This window comes from Lupinus angustifolius, chromosome LG15 (assembly GCF_001865875.1).
Source record: "Lupinus angustifolius cultivar Tanjil chromosome LG15, LupAngTanjil_v1.0, whole genome shotgun sequence".
NCBI lineage: Eukaryota > Viridiplantae > Streptophyta > Magnoliopsida > Fabales > Fabaceae > Lupinus > Lupinus angustifolius.
The window spans coordinates 20,466,959-20,485,951 of NC_032023.1; the positions used below are offsets into that span (position 1 = coordinate 20,466,959).

General features: G+C 34.2%; 4 protein-coding genes across 4 annotated transcripts in view; 1 reads left to right on the top strand and 3 right to left on the bottom strand.

Annotated features, from left to right (window-relative positions):
• LOC109327328 (transcription initiation factor IIF subunit beta) overlaps positions 1-1,106 on the bottom strand; it is a 3,171-nt gene extending 2,065 nt beyond the window's left edge. The window contains exons 1-2 of the mRNA XM_019560425.1: positions 864-1,106; positions 402-510 (exon numbers count right to left, since the gene is read on the bottom strand). Of these exons, the coding sequence (XP_019415970.1) occupies positions 402-510; positions 864-1,070 (316 nt within the window). The 5' untranslated portion in view covers positions 1,071-1,106. The remainder of the gene's footprint in view (positions 1-401; positions 511-863) is intronic.
• Positions 3,640-5,882, top strand: LOC109327490 (cysteine proteinase 15A-like). The gene is given in 6 exon segments (XM_019560656.1): positions 3,640-4,150; positions 4,735-4,854; positions 5,126-5,372; positions 5,517-5,654; positions 5,657-5,683; positions 5,686-5,882. Coding segments are annotated over 6 exon segments (1,077 nt in total). The 5' UTR covers positions 3,640-3,688; the 3' UTR covers positions 5,769-5,882.
• On the bottom strand, positions 10,499-11,266 carry LOC109327771 (RNA-binding protein cabeza-like). Its single transcript, XM_019560921.1, has 2 exons — positions 10,948-11,266; positions 10,499-10,521 (listed from the first exon to the last, which is right to left on the bottom strand). Exons 1-2 carry the CDS (start codon positions 11,264-11,266, stop codon positions 10,499-10,501), a joined length of 342 nt encoding a protein of 113 aa, XP_019416466.1.
• On the bottom strand, positions 12,634-18,518 carry LOC109327386 (transmembrane and coiled-coil domain-containing protein 4-like). The gene is made up of 15 exons (XM_019560508.1): positions 18,119-18,518; positions 17,940-18,024; positions 16,932-17,420; positions 16,513-16,681; positions 16,262-16,411; positions 15,542-15,636; positions 15,221-15,312; positions 14,937-15,007; positions 14,721-14,856; positions 14,380-14,439; positions 14,201-14,286; positions 14,032-14,108; positions 13,876-13,946; positions 13,268-13,325; positions 12,634-13,177 (listed from the first exon to the last, which is right to left on the bottom strand). Exons 1-15 carry the CDS (start codon positions 18,283-18,285, stop codon positions 13,031-13,033), a joined length of 1,953 nt encoding a protein of 650 aa, XP_019416053.1. The 5' UTR covers positions 18,286-18,518; the 3' UTR covers positions 12,634-13,030.

Consider the following 18,993-nt stretch of genomic DNA (forward strand, 5'->3'; position numbering starts at 1 on the left):
GGGGGGGGAATTCGATCAAATAAAAAATTCAGTATTAACTAATAGTCTAATATTATGAAATTAAACAATAGTTGTATTGCTTAAATTCAAGTACCTTCCATCTCAGATTTACTTGTCTTCCAATCATCCCTTTATCAACCCAACATCACATTCACAATGGCAAATCAATAACTTCTAAGTCTGAGTTTTAATTTTTACAAATTGGTTTGGAAGAAAAAATCACATCTAAAGTGGGATGGGAATAAATTATTCGTAAGGCTATGAGGTTAAAAGTAGATATCAAAAAATGTTAAATATCTAATACATATGCGTCACGGTTTTGATCCAATAGTGACAATTTTGAAACCAGTACGGATGAATAAGAACTACAACTGACATTAAGCTGCGATTACAACTCTCACCTTGGTTTGTCTCAGAGAAGACACCCATTGGAACAAAGTCTTTAAACATATTCAGAGCATACGATTTCGGCATATTCACAGCTCCAGAGCCAGCCATCTCCATCGTAAACTGTAATAATTATGAAACAGTTATAAAATGAATGACTATCCCATACCAAAAGAAGCAACAAAGATAATCAGAAGCAGTTAACTATATATACAACGACGAATCTAGAAGCCGAATCTTCAATGCTATAGCACAATCAACATATTTGAACGAGGTAGTGGAGTTGTAGAAATAGAATACATAAAACAGATAGACAAATAAGAAAAAAAATTGTCATTGAAATTACTAAAACAAAATAAAATCAACTGAAAGTTGATTCAATTGTTTCTAAATTATCACATTCAAAATCAGATAAATTCCTAAATTAACACAGTTACGCAATTTTGAATTAAATTGAGTGAGTAGAATACTTATACCTGAAGAGAAGATGGATCATCAGGTTGAAGAGGATCAAGGGAGAGTACAACCTTAGCAAGAGGTGGTTGAGAATGATGTTGATTATTATTATTATGATTATGATTTTGTTGCCATGATTTAGCGACAACAACGGGACACTTCATTAGCCACACCGATCTCTCTGCTTTTGAAGTCTCCAAGTTTGAACTTCCATTCTCTTCATCCATCTCTTCCTCTTTCCCGAGTAATCTAAAGCCCTAACTAGAAAGAAGAAGAAGAAGAAGAAGAAGAAACTCTAGTCAATTTTATTCTGACTTACGCTTACCATTAATCATTGGGCTTTTGGGCCATTACTATGTCATACCCAACTCTTTCAACCTTATGGGTCCATACGATTCAGACCCAAAAAAGCCTTCTAATATATAGATGAGAGATATACTTATTCCATGAGTATATCAATTCTAGGAATATCCAATGGTTTGAATTATTGAGTATATCTAAATTATTAAATCATAAAAAATTAATGGTTAAGATGAGGAGTAGGTGGACAATAATAATGTACTTCAGCTTCATGAAAAATGAGTGTGTTTCTTCAGCCTTACGACTCTCATATACCACACGCAATGAAAGAAAGAAAGAAGAGGCAACATTGTGAGTGTAACTGAAATGAAGAGTGCAAGCATGAGTTTAGTGTGAAAGAATCAAACAAGATTGTCGTAACAGCAAACCTTCTTTTAATTCCTAAAAACATGAGTCATCAACGATCAATTTTTCGGACCGAGATTACCTGTTTCGAATGTGAATTTTTGTTACTTTTTATTTTTCTAAAAATTTCTTTTATTCATATGATAAAATATAATATGCTTCAAACATGTAATAAAACATGGTTGATGACATATGATCTTTGTTCGAATGTTTGTTGTAACATTGGGCGTCATTTCAAAGCCCAAAAATTAGGAAACTCTTGGAAATGGTAATTTTTAGAAAGCATTAGAAATCACATCCTCCGTTCTCGCGATTTAGCTCATCTAAATTGAGTTTAATTCTAAGAAACTAAGAATTACCTTTCTTATAATCAACTCTATAAGACTTCAATTTCCTATAAATGATTCAATCCTATATCTTACTTTATACTTTATAGTCAAACTCAATTAATATACAATATATACTTATGGAAGATATTTTATTTTTTTTAAATGCTCTAACCGTTGTATCAAATGACAACTAACAACTTTTAGATTAAATCTCACAATTTTCAACTTGTTTTATAGTTTTTAGTTAAAATTGCAAAAATCTCAAACTTAAAATTAACTAAATGTCAATATTATCCATTAATGCTTAAACAAATAAAATTTTCTATTTCGTGATAGGATTACTAAACCCATGATCCAAATATAAAGAAGTTCATGCTTAATAGTTAAAAAATAAACCAATTGAGGCATCATTCATTAGCATCCCTAAGATGACAATAACCAAACTTATGACAAAAAAATTTTGAACCACAATGATCAAATGTCATATGTGTAAGGGTTCCATTTATGCCCCAAATCATACTATAACATTGGATCATAAAACGACATGTAAGATCACCCTACAAGACGAGTGGGGTTATATGTTTCTCAACAACTCAATGAAGTATATCATCTTCCTCTTATGAAAAATTGATATGATAATCACTTAATTATATACCCTAGTTAAACTCAGCTTATCTTATTATTACCCTAATGATGAACTGGATCAATACAATTAGCAAGGTTCACCTTTTTCCACCCATCTACGTGGAACACAATCAAGTTCTTTAAACACTACGACACATATTAACAAGAAATGTGAAGTTTATCGACAACGATTTTCATTTAATTGAATCATACTATTCTTCCAAATATTATTAAATCTCATATTAAGATATGGTAATCAAATTATGACACTTCATTAGGCAATAAACACTTCGCTTGTGTAATGATCATATAACAATTTCTTCATTGATCCTTTATCATGCCTTGGCATGTTTGTAAGCAACGATCATACAAAAAAGAGTAGGAGTTCCTTTTCTCCGCTATCTGAATCCAAAGTTCCTATAACCACTATCATATCTTATCAACTGCATGTAATTTATATTTTTTTAACTAAGTATAACTCAAAGTCTGTTAGTAGTTTTATTAAAAGTTGTTTAATGAATTGGGTATTATATTTATTTTCTATATAGAGTAATTAAATTTAAGAGCCAGGATCACTTTCTACTGTGTTCTTTTAATTCTCGTGATTGTTTTCTTACTTTTCCCCATGTTATATATGTATTTAAGTTAAGATGCATTGATTGTTTTTTATTCTGGGTGTCTTTTTTATCTATATATATTCTTATATTAACATACATTAACTTATACTCGGGTATCCATAGTTAACACATTTAACGATTTTTAATTAATGTATTTATATTTACTTATACTTTTGTATTTTACAGTAACTTATACTCGGGTATCCATAGAGTTTTATAAGATTCTTGGGGTAATTGCACATGGATTAAGGAAAGTAAAATTAACATCAAATTTGTTAACAATTATATGTAGTTCACCAACATTATTATTTATCAATAAAATTAAACATTTTTTATTAAATAATTTGACTAAATGATAATATTTTTGTAGCAAGAAATTAGTTAGTAATGGAGAAAAAAAGGAGTATGTGGTAGCTGATGAGTGCACTCCAAAGTTCAAGAGCTCGTCTATAAACAACAGAAACACGTGTCGGAACCCCATTGGTTACATTCACTTACAATTTTCTCAGTGGAAACCATCATATAATCTCTCAGAATATCACATTCCATTTACACCTTTCCTTTCACTCAATGGCTCCTCGTTACCCACTTTTAACCCTCTTCCTTATTTCCGCCGCCGTAGCAACCGCCATATACGCCGAGCGAATCGACAATAACGACCTTCTGATCCGTCAAGTGGTGGCGGACACGGAGGACCACCTGCTAAATGCGGAGGAGCACCACTTCTCCACCTTCAAGGCCAAGTTCGGCAAGACTTACGCCACAAAAGAGGAACACGATTACCGCTTCGGTGTGTTCAAGAAAAACTTACTACGAGCCAAGTCACACCAAAAGCTTGATCCCTCCGCCGTCCACGGCGTAACGAAGTTCTCCGATCTTACTCACTCCGAATTCCGCCGCCAGTTCCTCGGCCTTAACAAGCCTCTCCGTCTTCCTAACGATGCTCACAAGGCTCCTATCCTTCCAACGAACGATCTACCTACAGATTTTGATTGGAGAGACCATGGAGCCGTCACTCCCGTGAAGAATCAGGTATGTTCATATTACCAATAAACTATGCTAACTGATAAATATCAAATGAAATAAGTCATTAGTTTATGGAGAGAAAAATGTATGCACTCATACTCATTGTGTATGAATTTTATATATTGTCACCGCATCATCAATCATTATTCGTCGTTCATATTTCATCACAAGTAGGAACTTAAATATACTCTCAGCATATCATTCACCATTGATTTACATTACTTTTGTTTGAGAGTCAATAATGTTTAACAAATCAACTGCTGACAATGTAAAAAAATAGTTATAGTATATACCTATTAAATCAAAAAAGTAATTCAAATAAATGATGCAGTGATATTGTATAAATTTTTATACTCCTGGAGCATACATATTACACTCTACTTTATGAGCCATTGCTTGTAGTTTATTGGAATAAGCTTATATATCAAATATCATCGAGTGGCTTGTTTTTTTGTCGAATTTGTTAATTCACGAGCTTATGAGTAACTTAATTGTGTTATCAAAGATATTCATTTTTGGTAATTGTATTGCTAACTTTGCTTATGGTGTGATTAGAGAGATTAAGTTTATGGAATGATTAATGAAAACAGGGGTCGTGTGGATCATGTTGGTCGTTTAGTACCACAGGAGCACTGGAAGGAGCTCATTTCTTGGCCACTGGCGAGCTAGTGAGCCTTAGTGAGCAACAGCTTGTGGATTGTGATCATGAGGTTAGTCTTTCTTATTCTGATTGTGGCTCTATCCGTGAAAACTGTTAATTGTGTTGATAGTTTCACCTATTTGTTTATTATATGTTTAAATCATTGTAATGCTTATGAGTTATAATATGTTATCTGATTGTATATTGAAGACTTGATATGCACCTGCACATTCTTTTTTGCGAAAATGAGCTAAGTTTCATAGGAAGATGCAAAGTGGTACAACCTAATGATCTTGTGGTATAGCATCACGAATTAATCAATCTCTCTACATATTTGTTAGTGTGATCCGGAAGAACGTGGAGCATGTGACTCAGGGTGTAATGGTGGATTAATGAACACTGCATTTGAGTACACACTTAAGGCTGGTGGGCTAGTGCCAGAAAAGGACTATCCTTACACGGGAAGAGATCGTGGCGCCTGCAAATTTGACAAAACCAAAATTGCTGCTTCCATATCTAATTTCAGTGTTGTTTCCCTTGACGAAGATCAAATTGCAGCAAATCTGGTTAAGAATGGCCCTCTTGCAGGTACCTCATCCCCTAAGATCCCTACCCTGAAAGGATTTTTAGAAATTATCTGCAGAATTCTTTTATCATCTCATTTTTCAAAGGACAAGATAGATTGAATTACTAATAATTGGAGAATACTGATCATTACTTTGCATGGTACAGTTGGTATCAATGCAGTTTATATGCAAACTTATATAGGTGGTGTCTCATGCCCATACATCTGTGGTAAGAATTTGGATCATGGGGTTCTTCTTGTGGGCTATGGTGCTGCGGATTATGCTCCGATTCGGCTGAAGGAAAAGCCTTACTGGATCATAAAGAACTCATGGGGAGAGAGTTGGGGAGAAGACGGATATTACAAAATCTGCAGAGGTCACAATTTATGTGGAGTGGATTCCATGGTCTCAACCGTAGCAGCTATACATGTATCTAATCATTAAATAGGAGGGTGCTTTGTCCTGGAGTTTGTGTAAATAATGTGTTATATAATGTTAAGAGAATGAATCTGTAACTCATGTTTATGCTTTATCTAGTAGTCTTGCTACGAATTATTATCAGAGGCAGTTATCTATATTATGGCTAGTAGGAAAAAGCTTGAAAATATTTCATTGTTTAATTGTATCTTCTTCTACTTACTACAAGCTAGGTATAACTTAAACCAAAAACTTGTTGAAGGAGATTAACCAAGATTCTGGTGAGCCTGGACGTAAGTAGAACAAACCTACTGAGTAGCTCACAATGCTAACAGTAAAATTGTCTTTGTGGGTAATTGACAAAGTTCATACGAATTATTATGTAAACAAAATTTACTCATATTAGTATTTAATATATTTATTTCAATACTCAAGTTTGAAATTGGAATCAACACAGGGTTGGGGGAGTAAATATTTTCAATTTAACATTGCAATATAGTCCTATATGAGTTGCATCATTGGAGGAAAAATAGAAAGAATTGTTCAACAAATGGATTGCACTTTTGAGAATACTCTTACGTAACTACTTTGCTGTCATTAAATTCAGTGTTTTTTGTTCATAAAAGAAACACCTCAAATTGTAGTTACTAATTTGATCAGCCTATGGCCAACAAAAACGTGGATATTATGTGGTTTTGGTGCTCGTTACAATGGTTAACATGAACAAAGGGTATATCTACAAACTGTTTGACATATGGGATGGCTTCTTATACAAAACATTCGGGATACGGATCACTTGTCACAAATAGTGTTTTATTCCCTATCCCAAACCAATGAGAATACTATTTTTTATTACTTTTTGTTTTTAAATATTTTTTTATATTCACTTCTCAATATAACAATTTGCTGTGGGATAACTTCTTAAACAAGACATGTCAGCCTCTCATGGTAAATTCATATTTTCTCTTTTTTTTTTTTGAGACAATTATACTCTCTACCACTAGAGATGATCATAATTCCTTATTTTTTGGGAAAACAATTAACCTATTTCTCTTGTATTATTCTGATAACTATTGGCATAATTCTGTACATACTATCCACTATATATATGGCAACTACAGTTCATCCTCCCTGCAAGTAATGAAAATGATTATAATTTAATTTTGGACATGATTTCACTTGTAAGCTATTATTTTAATAGTCATTTGTAGTTACTCTATTTATTATTAATGTGTGTATTGCCTTTTCCGGAGCAAGCCTTATGCATGTTCTGAGTTATTTATTTGTGATGCTTCTGTTCTGAGCACGACCTAGCTTAGCGAAAATTAACATTTAATGAGAATAGGACAAATATGGACCTATTTCTCTTGTATTATTCTGATTTGTCCTCCATGAAGCATAAATGTTCTCAACACTTTAATCTTCATGATCATTTAATCCTGATATATTCATGAAGATTTACCATGAAATCTCACCAGAAGCAAAACATTTTTATTTGATTTCACAGATATGAGGGATTAGAGAATCATAGATTGGGTATGCAACTTTCTGCTAAACAAAAATTCTCCATAAACATACACTAGCTAAAAGAATCAAGAAGAGGAGATCTAAAGGGAACAAGAGAAAGAAATTAAAAAGTATGGAACGAGGTTATAAATACGAAATATAAAAGCATGTGTAGATGAAAGAGGAAGATAATGGTATGCCTCAAGGAAAAAAAAAATACATATCGATAATGTAAGAGTTTTTTACACGCATTATCCACTATTCATTTTTAATCATCATTAATTTATAAATAAAAGTAATACAAATAAATGATGAATAATACACAAAACATGTCTAATCTTTACACTATTAGTGCATAGATGTTACATGTAATGGGCCAGTTATTATTACAAAACTAGGAAGTTTTCTGTGGAGTTTCTGATTCTTTGTTAATTTTTATCAACTAAAAAAAGCAGTCTATAAAAGTGTCATTAACCCTATCATTTCATATGGTACCTTGACCTATATCATTGGTGGCAGTAGACACTTATATCCATATAACTTACATCACATGCACATAGTTTTAGAAGCTAGCATTAAACGTTATAAACTCAAAGAAGATGACATTTCTAACTCTCATATGAAAGTCACATCCATAGATCATGGATGTCTATTCCTGTGCCTGAATTTTATTGTTTTTCAGAGAAGTAGTTGGTGTAAAGTTAATAGTAATTCTCCATTTATACGTAAAGATATGGATCCAAGGGAGAGAAAGGAATAAAAAAGATATAGAAAGTGATGAGCTATAAATTAGAGAATGGTGTTGTTAAGGAAAAGTGTGGCTCCTAAAAATCAAACTCTTAATGATTTGGTTATCTTATGGATCTAATGGAGTTTTATACCACAATATAAACACTTTGTAGGTTTAGTTTTGTTAATTGATTCTATGCATGGGAGTCAAAGAAAAGATGGAGCATATATTTCTTGGCATTTAGTTCCAAAAACTTAACATAATAGTGGAAATGCTGTATGTGCCAAGGAAAAATACACCTCAGCTCCACCACTGTCACAGCAAAATCAATGTATATTCTCTAGAATTGAAAAAAATGCGTCTACCATTTTGAGCTTTATAATATAAACTCTAGAATTGACAAATGCCAGTAAAATAAAAATAAAAGATGTTTTTCTTATATCTCTATCTTTGTCAATTTAGTTATAATTTCTAGTCTTAGAATACAAAATAATAATCCATTGTGAGTTTTGTATATCATTGAGAGTTATAACACAAAGTATAATTCTAATGGGTTGTCCCAAAACTGAAACTCAAAACTAGTGAAATGGAGTAGAGAATGTATTTGTTAATCAGATTGTACAATAAAACAAGAAAAATCCCTATGAGAATTACATGTATTTTTCATTGCACATGACTTTGATACAAAATGAGAGAAATGTATTATTTCTCTTCAAGTCACCGAATTATTTACAAATAGTTATTTTGGTAAATAAGTATATATTACTATCTTGAATTAAAAATGGCTAATTATAGTATTTTTTTTCTCTGATAAAGGCATTCCACATGCGCACCACCACGGAATCACGTGCCATGATACAACCTCAGCAAGACTCTTATATTAAAAAATAGTACTGTTATGGTGCACTAATCAATTATAGTACTCATCAACATATACAATATTCAGTGGTAGGAGTAGTTCATGGTCATGAAACAATGATCTAATATTGAAGAAACAAAATGATAAGAAACACCAAGGTTTAGTGGTTAATTAGAACATATAGAAATACAACGTACAAAATACTACGTACCTCATTATAGAAATCCAACGTAGAACACTGTCATAATTATGAGAAATTGAGAATCAGCATGAAATCACGAGCAAAAGAAGAGAAAATGATGAATACTGGAGAGTGGAGAGTTGGGTGGAGCATTGATAATATTTCAGGGTCGGTGACAATGAGCTTTACACATATAGTGACAGTCATAGAGACAAGGTCCTCCACAATGAAGAGGGCATTCTAATCTCATGCCTCTACAATGAGTTCTTCCCATGCATTGTGCAAACTCTCCTAACTTATAGTCTTCTTTGCCAAACATTTCCTTTCTATTTGGCTTATTATAATGGAGTCTTCCTCTCCCTCCTCCTTTCAATCTACCATGCCTTGGTTTTCCTCCACATCCCCATTTCCACCAACCACCCCCTCCTCCTCCTCATAAATTAGAGAATGGTGTTGTTAAGGAAAAGTGTGGCTCCTAAAAATCAAACTCTTAATGATTTGGTTATCTTATGGATCTAATGGAGTTTTATACCACAATATAAACACTTTGTAGGTTTAGTTTTGTTAATTGATTCTATGCATGGGAGTCAAAGAAAAGATGGAGCATATATTTCTTGGCATTTAGTTCCAAAAACTTAACATAATAGTGGAAATGCTGTATGTGCCAAGGAAAAATACACCTCAGCTCCACCACTGTCACAGCAAAATCAATGTATATTCTCTAGAATTGAAAAAAATGCGTCTACCATTTTGAGCTTTATAATATAAACTCTAGAATTGACAAATGCCAGTAAAATAAAAATAAAAGATGTTTTTCTTATATCTCTATCTTTGTCAATTTAGTTATAATTTCTAGTCTTAGAATACAAAATAATAATCCATTGTGAGTTTTGTATATCATTGAGAGTTATAACACAAAGTATAATTCTAATGGGTTGTCCCAAAACTGAAACTCAAAACTAGTGAAATGGAGTAGAGAATGTATTTGTTAATCAGATTGTACAATAAAACAAGAAAAATCCCTATGAGAATTACATGTATTTTTCATTGCACATGACTTTGATACAAAATGAGAGAAATGTATTATTTCTCTTCAAGTCACCGAATTATTTACAAATAGTTATTTTGGTAAATAAGTATATATTACTATCTTGAATTAAAAATGGCTAATTATAGTATTTTTTTTCTCTGATAAAGGCATTCCACATGCGCACCACCACGGAATCACGTGCCATGATACAACCTCAGCAAGACTCTTATATTAAAAAATAGTACTGTTATGGTGCACTAATCAATTATAGTACTCATCAACATATACAATATTCAGTGGTAGGAGTAGTTCATGGTCATGAAACAATGATCTAATATTGAAGAAACAAAATGATAAGAAACACCAAGGTTTAGTGGTTAATTAGAACATATAGAAATACAACGTACAAAATACTACGTACCTCATTATAGAAATCCAACGTAGAACACTGTCATAATTATGAGAAATTGAGAATCAGCATGAAATCACGAGCAAAAGAAGAGAAAATGATGAATACTGGAGAGTGGAGAGTTGGGTGGAGCATTGATAATATTTCAGGGTCGGTGACAATGAGCTTTACACATATAGTGACAGTCATAGAGACAAGGTCCTCCACAATGAAGAGGGCATTCTAATCTCATGCCTCTACAATGAGTTCTTCCCATGCATTGTGCAAACTCTCCTAACTTATAGTCTTCTTTGCCAAACATTTCCTTTCTATTTGGCTTATTATAATGGAGTCTTCCTCTCCCTCCTCCTTTCAATCTACCATGCCTTGGTTTTCCTCCACATCCCCATTTCCACCAACCACCCCCTCCTCCTCCTCCCCCCCATCCCCATCCACCACCTCCTCCACCACCACCTCCTCCTCCACCTCCTCCACCACCACCACCCCATCCCCATGTATTACTGCCACCTCCTCCTCCTCCTCCTCCTCCTCCACTTCCTCCCCATGTATTACTGCCACCACCTCCTCCACCACCACCTCCTCCCCATCCACCACTTCTCCCTCTTCCTCTGTAGTACAAACTACCTTTGATGACTTTAGTGTCAAATGTGTGTTCTCTAAATGTGGCACGATCTTGAGTAATTGGAGCGGTGGCAGTGCCATTGTTGAGCTTTTCACATTGAAGCCCAACAATTGTGATCATAAGGATTAGACAGAGGAACTGAGAATTTCTGAACTTCTCCATCCACAGAAAATGATATGTTGTTGCACTCGTCTCCTTTCACAGCTTGTATATAAGTAGTAGTAGTTGCGATTTGTCTGTCCCCACATGATTTGATGCCTTAGTTGTCACTTTGTCCCCACTACAGCCACTTGCTCATGTATGCAGTAATACTAAGTAGAAAGTAGTGCAACCCCTTATGTCCTAGAAACCAGAATCTCCCCATTAACAACGTAGGGCGGGTCCCTCTATTCTGGGATCTAGATATAACCAATTTTCAACATGTATTTACATCATTTGTTTTTTTGTTCATTCTCAAAGTTGCATTGATATTTCTCAAAAACATTCTTGAGAATACACAATGTTACAGAGTGATGCCAAATTCACATAAAAAACTGCTTTTTGAGTCCTGATTTAATTTATTGCGGCCAATTTCACAATGTTGTTCTTCTAAATAAAGACCACTCCGGTACTAGTATTGGAGAGAGGAGTTGTGTGAAAAAACAATATAATCAAAAAGATTAAAAATTGATACTAGAACCTCATATTATTGATTTAACTTATGTATAAATGGATCCCTCCACTATTTGTGGTGTTAAGTGTGTTGCACTACTAGGAAACAACAATCACTGTTTGTGAAATTAAGTAAAACAATTTTGAAGTAACCATCCTAAAATTCAGATTCCTAATATTACAATTAAAGTTTGTTTGGAGTTGTATTTCACTTTTACTATGGCCAACTAACACATTACAGTAAATAAATCAATTGAAATAGTTCAAATACATATTTTAATCAGATTCAGGAATAATGAATCCATTCATGCATCAACTAATTAACAGCAAGAATATATCGCTTAGGATGGTCCCTTTCACTTGTATATAGGCTTATCATGCATCATCAATGGACAAGATGGTTTGACAACTCAATCCTACCCTGCGTCCTATGAGTTACTATTGCTTGACCTTTAAGCCAACGATTCCAGAGAATGTATACTACAAGATTTAAGTGGCTTAGTGAAGACGATTGGGAAAATAAGTTGATGTATACAATCCAGTCCAGATAATAGGGTACTCATATAACTAGGAAACAATCATTTTACTAATTTGAAAATTTAAGCATATCTCATACTGGCTTTTTGACATTAAAAAACCTTTAAAACTAAAAAATTGTGAGCATTGGTCCTATTGTTAAAATCTTTGATGTTTATACTTTATTTTTTAGACCTATATGATGGATGATGAATATATTACTTTTCTAAAATCATGATCAAATATGATGAACACTTAAGAATTTTAAAAACTAGTAAAATAATACTTCACTCCACTAAAAAATACATGCCTCGGACAGTTGGACCATACTAGCATAACAAAACATAATGAATAAATTTAACTTCAAAAATCTATATCTAATAACCACCTTTGTATCTCCATAGTAATAATATTCAGGTATCATATGTCAGTCCTAATATCCTAGGGGAAGTAGAATTCCCTTGGGCATCACGCATTCAATTGAAAAAGCTAGTACACGATTACCTCAGTGCGCTCCATATCCAATTATCCATGGTCATTTACATGCAGAGACAAGCTTATTTCATATTTATTTCTTCCTTCTCTTGTAGGTACATAAACCGCCTCTCCATCAGTTCTTTTAAAATCACCACTTTCTAATTTTACCTATCTTACAACAAATCAACAGGCAGCAGACTAAAGAAAAACATGTTTGATATTGATCTCTCAGAAAAGAAAAAAAAGTGGAGAGAAGAGTAGAAGAATCAAGAGAAAATGAAGCTAGTTTGATGTACTCTTCTCTTGCTGCGGGTTTTCATGTTCGCTTCTGAAAGCAGCATAATAATTGTCCAATTCAAGCTGATCCAGTATTTTCCGTGTCATCCACAGGTAGGAAGAGTGGCCTTCTATAACATGTGTCAAATCAATCTGCAAAGCAACAAAAGTAGTTTGTTCCTTCAAGTAATACATAATTGCAATGTAAATATCTGAGTTGAGCAGAAGATGTAAAGAGCTTACATTCTGAATCCCAGGAAGATCAACAGGTTGGATTCCAGCTAATCCTTGTGAAAGCAAACTGCGCGCAAAATATTTCAAAAGATATGTGTGCTTATGCTTTCTTATGCCATGCTTGGTAGGAAATGTGGAAAATAAGAAGAGATAAAACTAATTAGGATGAAAAATCTTTTATATAGAACTTGGTAGAGTGAAAACTGACTGGAATAGTGAGTTTTCAGTTTCATGCTGTAGGACAACGTGTGGTATGAAAATAATTTATAATCTACTTTCAATGGATTGAAGAGTTTTGATGTAAACCTAATTTGGAAGTTCCTGTATCACTTTTAACAGTTATGGAAATCCTCAGAACCAACAAATTCGATGGAGAAATTAGAATAAGAGTCGTACACTAGCACATTAGGAGATAAATTCTATCCATGCATCTTAATAACCAATAACTTTCAAATTATAAAAAACTATTACTACCTTACAGTGGCAAGTACTTTATTGTCCTTGATTTAGTTTCAGATATAATAAGATTGCTCAAAATTAGTCAAATATTCAATTCATAGACAAATTCAATTCAGAGGAGCTTTTCCATAAATCATATATATAAATATAACCCATACCTAGCACGGTATGTTATACCGAGCGTCCAGTCATCTGTAGAGTAACCATTCACAAACCTTCCAGCCACCACCTGCACAATAGTATGACCACAAAATACTTAAGGAAAAGTTAATGGATAGAGAGTTAAAAAGAGAATGTAGAGATATTCCAGGTACCTTCCTAGCTGCCTCCCAATTTTCAGCTTTAATTGGAATAGGTGCTCCAAGGATAACAACCCTTTCCACCAGTCCAGCTGTAGAAATCAGCATAGTATGAAGGTTTAATAAACCTAACAATCAGATTTTCCAGTGCATATGAAAACCAAGAGACAATATTACTAATTACCATTGTCTCCTTTGGAGTCAGCCAAACATTGGAGACACTTGAAAATAACACGGGCTCCCAATGAAAAACCTACTAGTGTCACAGGCCTGGACCATAAATTCAAAGCTACCACATATATTGGATCATATAATGAAGTAATATTAACATTAACCTGTTGCATTCACATTAGATGGTGTTACCTGTTTCCTTGCAAGCCTTTCAGCAACACTTCAGCAAGCACCTTACCAGCTTTGTCTGATCTGCTCCAACAAAGAGGAGAGCCAGGCTATAGATCATGTACGAAAATTCAAAAAGATCAAAATAGATCACTGACAAAGGGCAAGAATACACCAAGGACCATCTTTATGTTCCCTAAAGAAAAAGTATTCAACATAGGCCACATTTTAATTTTTTTTGAACTTTCCACAGCTAAGACAGAATTATCAACATAATGGTGAATAAACTTTACTGCTTTAAATAGCCATCAGCACGTCACAGCCTTTTTACATGGGTATTACATGCAAAGACTATAAGCACTAACCTGTCCACTGCAACTGCCCATTTGCTGTCTATGATATCAAATGTGGTAATTAAAGTTGCTGGCCATGCTAGTGCCACCACAAGTGAGCTTAACACTGTAAGCATGGCACCTTCTTTCATCAATTCAATCGCAATTCCTACAATAATCATCAAATACTTTCAGTTAGTATATGTCAAATGAATTTAATAGGTGCATGGAACGGGCCCATTGAATTACTTGAAGTAAGCCAGTCCTGGATGGCGGTGCTCAGTGCAATCAAATTTTTGGACTCGTATTGGAGCACATACCTATATGCACAGGTCGTTAGTACAAATATTTGGACTCGTATTGAAACCCTATTTAGGTTATATAGATAGTCATCATATAGTTAAGACTTATGGGTACTTACGTGAAACTACTTTTTAACCACCGTAAGAGCACATTTAAACTAATATTACACCCTTTACACAGTAACAAAACTTCTACAACATTTAAAGCTCTTGAAGTAGAATTTTCCACACCTCTCCATGTTATCGTTGTGACCTTGCCAAGGTTTTACAAAATCTTTCTCCTCAAATGCAAGCCCAGAAATGGAGATTCCAACTGCTAGGTGCTGAAAGATGAAAAATGAGGTTTTGTTTCAAATTCCAACAATCATAATAGTGTAACTCACATTATGTTTAACTTAATGCTGTATTCACATCAAGTCATGGACAAAATGCCTAGTGGAAATCCATAGTGCCCTCCCTGGCTCCCTCTTCCTAAACCACTAAAGCTCCTAATAATCTACATAAATATGTATAAATAGTAGTTAAATACAGAATATCACATTTGGAACTTACGCCTTGATGAACTCCTCCAACTTCTTTCAACTCAAATTCCTCAAGGCTTCCAATTCTTGTAGCCATCTTACTCCCAGTAAGGCCAGCTCCGGCAGCTGAGGTACAAAATAAGAAGTCACGGGACATTTATTCATACAATGTAAAACTTCTAAAACTACTCTTCCCACAAAAAGAGAGGAAACAAAAGGACATTTGTAAAAAATGGTTACTTATCTAAAGATTCTTTGAAGTGTTCAATTCTTGATATATGCTAGAGTACTTTATATATATATATAAACTACAAGACATGACACCCTAATTGACACCTCTTCAACATTTGCATACAATATGTCTGCTCCACCTCGAAATATGAGATACCTTCGTACTCACTCATAGATTGATATATGATATCTATATTGGGTGTCCAAGTCGGTTGTACAAAAAACATTTTCTTAATTAGCCAAAGGATTGAACATTAACGCCATAATTATACAATTCTCTCATTTACCCTACGTACTATACCGAATTTACCATACTATGTACCACAGACCGGGTTCATCATAAAGATCTTATAAAGTGACAAACTGCGTACCCAAGTGAACCCTGTACCAGTTACCATATTGTGTACCAAGTAACTATGACTATGGCTAGCTATAGGTTGGGTGTGGATACATTTCAAGATTATTTATTGGCAGTGATAGCTTTCCTGATATATATACACACACAAAAAATGTTCTCCACCTCCAAATGATGCAGCAACAGCTACAGATCCAACAGCAGATCCTGTAGCAGTTGCTGCAGCAGCAACTCCACCACCAATGGCAGGAACAATACCACCCAATACAGGAGCCAACGCACCCAATCCATGAGCAATTGCAGGGGCTGCCAGGCCTGTCAAAGCATTTGTGTCAACACTTAAGATATGGATACTATCCCAACCTTGGGTTAGATAAAAGATACTTGTAAGTTGTAAGATAGATATAGGGATATACCACCAGTTACAGCCATTAAGGTTCCTCCAGTTACAGCAGCTGCTCCTATGATACCTCCACGCTTCCATTGATCCCAATTGGTTTCTGAACCTACAGAGTCATTTTCCTTGCGAACTTCTTTACTCACTGAATCCATTAAAGAAAAAGCAACCATAGCCTCCATTGCTTCCTGAAAAATATTATTATGAAGGTAACCTTCTAGCAATGGAGTGCTGTCCAAGAATCACTTCATTAAAACTACTAAATCATAGATATACTGGTATAAACTACCAAATGCTAGACAAACTGGTATCCATTCCACACCAAACCATTAAAGTATAAAATCATTTTCAATGAAGATTCACACATAACTCAATCCTGAGGTATATATGATGCCAAGCGGTGTTTGAAATGCATGCATGTATTCCAAGCGCACTGACCATTTCATTCCATTTGATGCCAAGCCACAAAGCAAGCAGCCTCAGAGCCACACGGTAACGAGCATCATAGCCTTGCCTTGTCTGACAGCATTTCTTGTCAACAACCTCAGTAGTATCTGCTACACAAGCCGAAAGAAGTGTGTAAAGAACTGTCACTTTCCTTGGGTATCTGATAAGAGATGCCTCCTCCAAAGGTTGTTCAAAACCTGCATTTCCAAGTGCAGTAGAAGCTTGTTTCTCTGGCTCTGCGGTCAGAAGAACTGAGCTCTCCGTAGTTTCATCAGCAGCCACAGAAGAAGATTTTATCCCAATATCACACGAATTTTCTTGGCTTCTAGTTGTCTGTTGGTGCTCCCCACTTTCTGCTTCTGAAGAATCAGCAGCAGTATTCATGCTCACAGATGTGGCATCAACAGCTTTAGTCAATGCAGCTTCTTTATCCAATCTTTCTGAACAATTTGCATCTTCCTCAGCCAATAATTTTAAAAACTGAAATCAAATAACTATCGTTTTAGTATGTTGTTCTCAGAAATCAATTTCAAACTATAAATAATTAAATAAATAAAATAAGGGAAAATTACATTGACCTCTGAGGTTTGTTTTAATTATACTTGATGCACTTCTTGTTTCAGAAATTAAACTGACCTCTCTTATGGTCTATGTTAACATTACATAGATCTCCCTTGATGTTAATGATATCTTAATTGTACTCATGAAGCTTATGCTCTCACCACATTTAAATTAACTTCAAGAGAGATGAGTGTAATTTCTAGAATAAAATAAATATAAAGTATAATTAATTCAAAGTTCATGATATCTTACATGTATCTCTTGAAACTTATGTTGCTTACATGTAAACCTTCTATAATCCAAGGAATGTCCATATAATTTCTAAACTTAAAGAGGTGTAGAGTATAATTAACTCAAAATGTAAAGGAGGTGAACGCAATTTTCCCAAAAAAGTAATAATAGCCGAAAATGAAAAGAAAACAGAATGAAAAAACATACAGATTCTAGGCTATGCCTGAATTGGGAAGAAGAAGCTGCAGTTTCCCTTAGGCCATGCCAGGCTTGGTCATCCAATCCGAGAAACCTGTTAATTTATCAACGGATTATTGAAAATTTGTTTTATATCATAGTTAATCAAGATCATTGCAGAATTAACTTTATGACGTTAAATTGAATACCTAAAAACAGGGCAAAGCAAACCAGAATCATCGTGAATCCAAAGCTGGTGATTATCGTGAGTGAGAGGTTGATGATAGTGGATTTGAGAGTGGTGAAGTGCGAGAGCAAATGTACCAGCCGCTGCGTATCTTTGAGGAGGCAACAAGATCGACGAGGTATCTTCCATTACAAAACACGATTCAAAACAGAAACAGAAAATGAAATTTGAACGCGATCGAAATTTCCCTTCCTTTTCGTGTGAGAGGGATCAAGATGAAAAAGTGAGCATGGCATGTGTACTTGTTCAAACTTCAAATTCGCATTATTAATTAATTAATGAAAATAAACGGCTATTTTCTCTCGCGCTACCGCGAAACGCATGTTTCTCCCTGTGACTTGAGCGCGCCATTATTGTTTCCTAATTTCTGCTACTCCTTAATGTTGTTTTGAAATCTTCAAAAGAGGTAATTTTATTCGAGCCGGGACATAACTCTCCCAGCGGAAATTTGTTCTATAAACCCAAAAATTATTAAGAGAAATTAAACATGTGCCATTTAAACCAATAATCATAGGTGTCTATACACTTATTTACCAATGAAAACATATGATTATAAATATAATTAACAAACTTATTTTATACTAAAGGAACTAAAATATAAATTAATGAGTGGGCCAATGAGCTAGTTTATATGACTCATGACTTGCAAAGGGTTAGGCTATGCTAAGAAATTATTACCCCACATCTACATAACCAATTCCACCTAACCTACACCCATAGAAAAATTAATTACTATAAAAACAAATAATAATAATAATTTTTAATGAAATAGTTTTCTCATTAGCTACAAAGAAAAAGAAAGTGATATTAAAAATTAATGGATATAGAATAGTTTTG

Bases quoted from the DNA above. Each gene is read 5' to 3' on its own strand.
- LOC109327386 (XM_019560508.1), bottom strand. From the start codon at position 18,285: ATGGAAGATACCTCGTCGATCTTGTTGCCTCCTCAAAGATACGCAGCG. The intron at 14,857-14,936 runs GTAATTCAATGG...TGATTATTGTAG, and splicing joins CCAGGACTGGCTTACTTCAA to GAATTGCGATTGAATTGATG. The intron at 13,947-14,031 runs GTACCTGGAATA...ACTATTGTGCAG, and splicing joins ATTGGGAGGCAGCTAGGAAG to GTGGTGGCTGGAAGGTTTGT.
- LOC109327771 (XM_019560921.1), bottom strand. From the start codon at position 11,266: ATGGAGAAGTTCAGAAATTCTCAGTTCCTCTGTCTAATCCTTATGATC. The intron at 10,522-10,947 runs GTGGAGGAGGAG...TAATTATGACAG, and splicing joins GGGTGGTGGTGGTGGAGGAG to TGTTCTACGTTGGATTTCTA.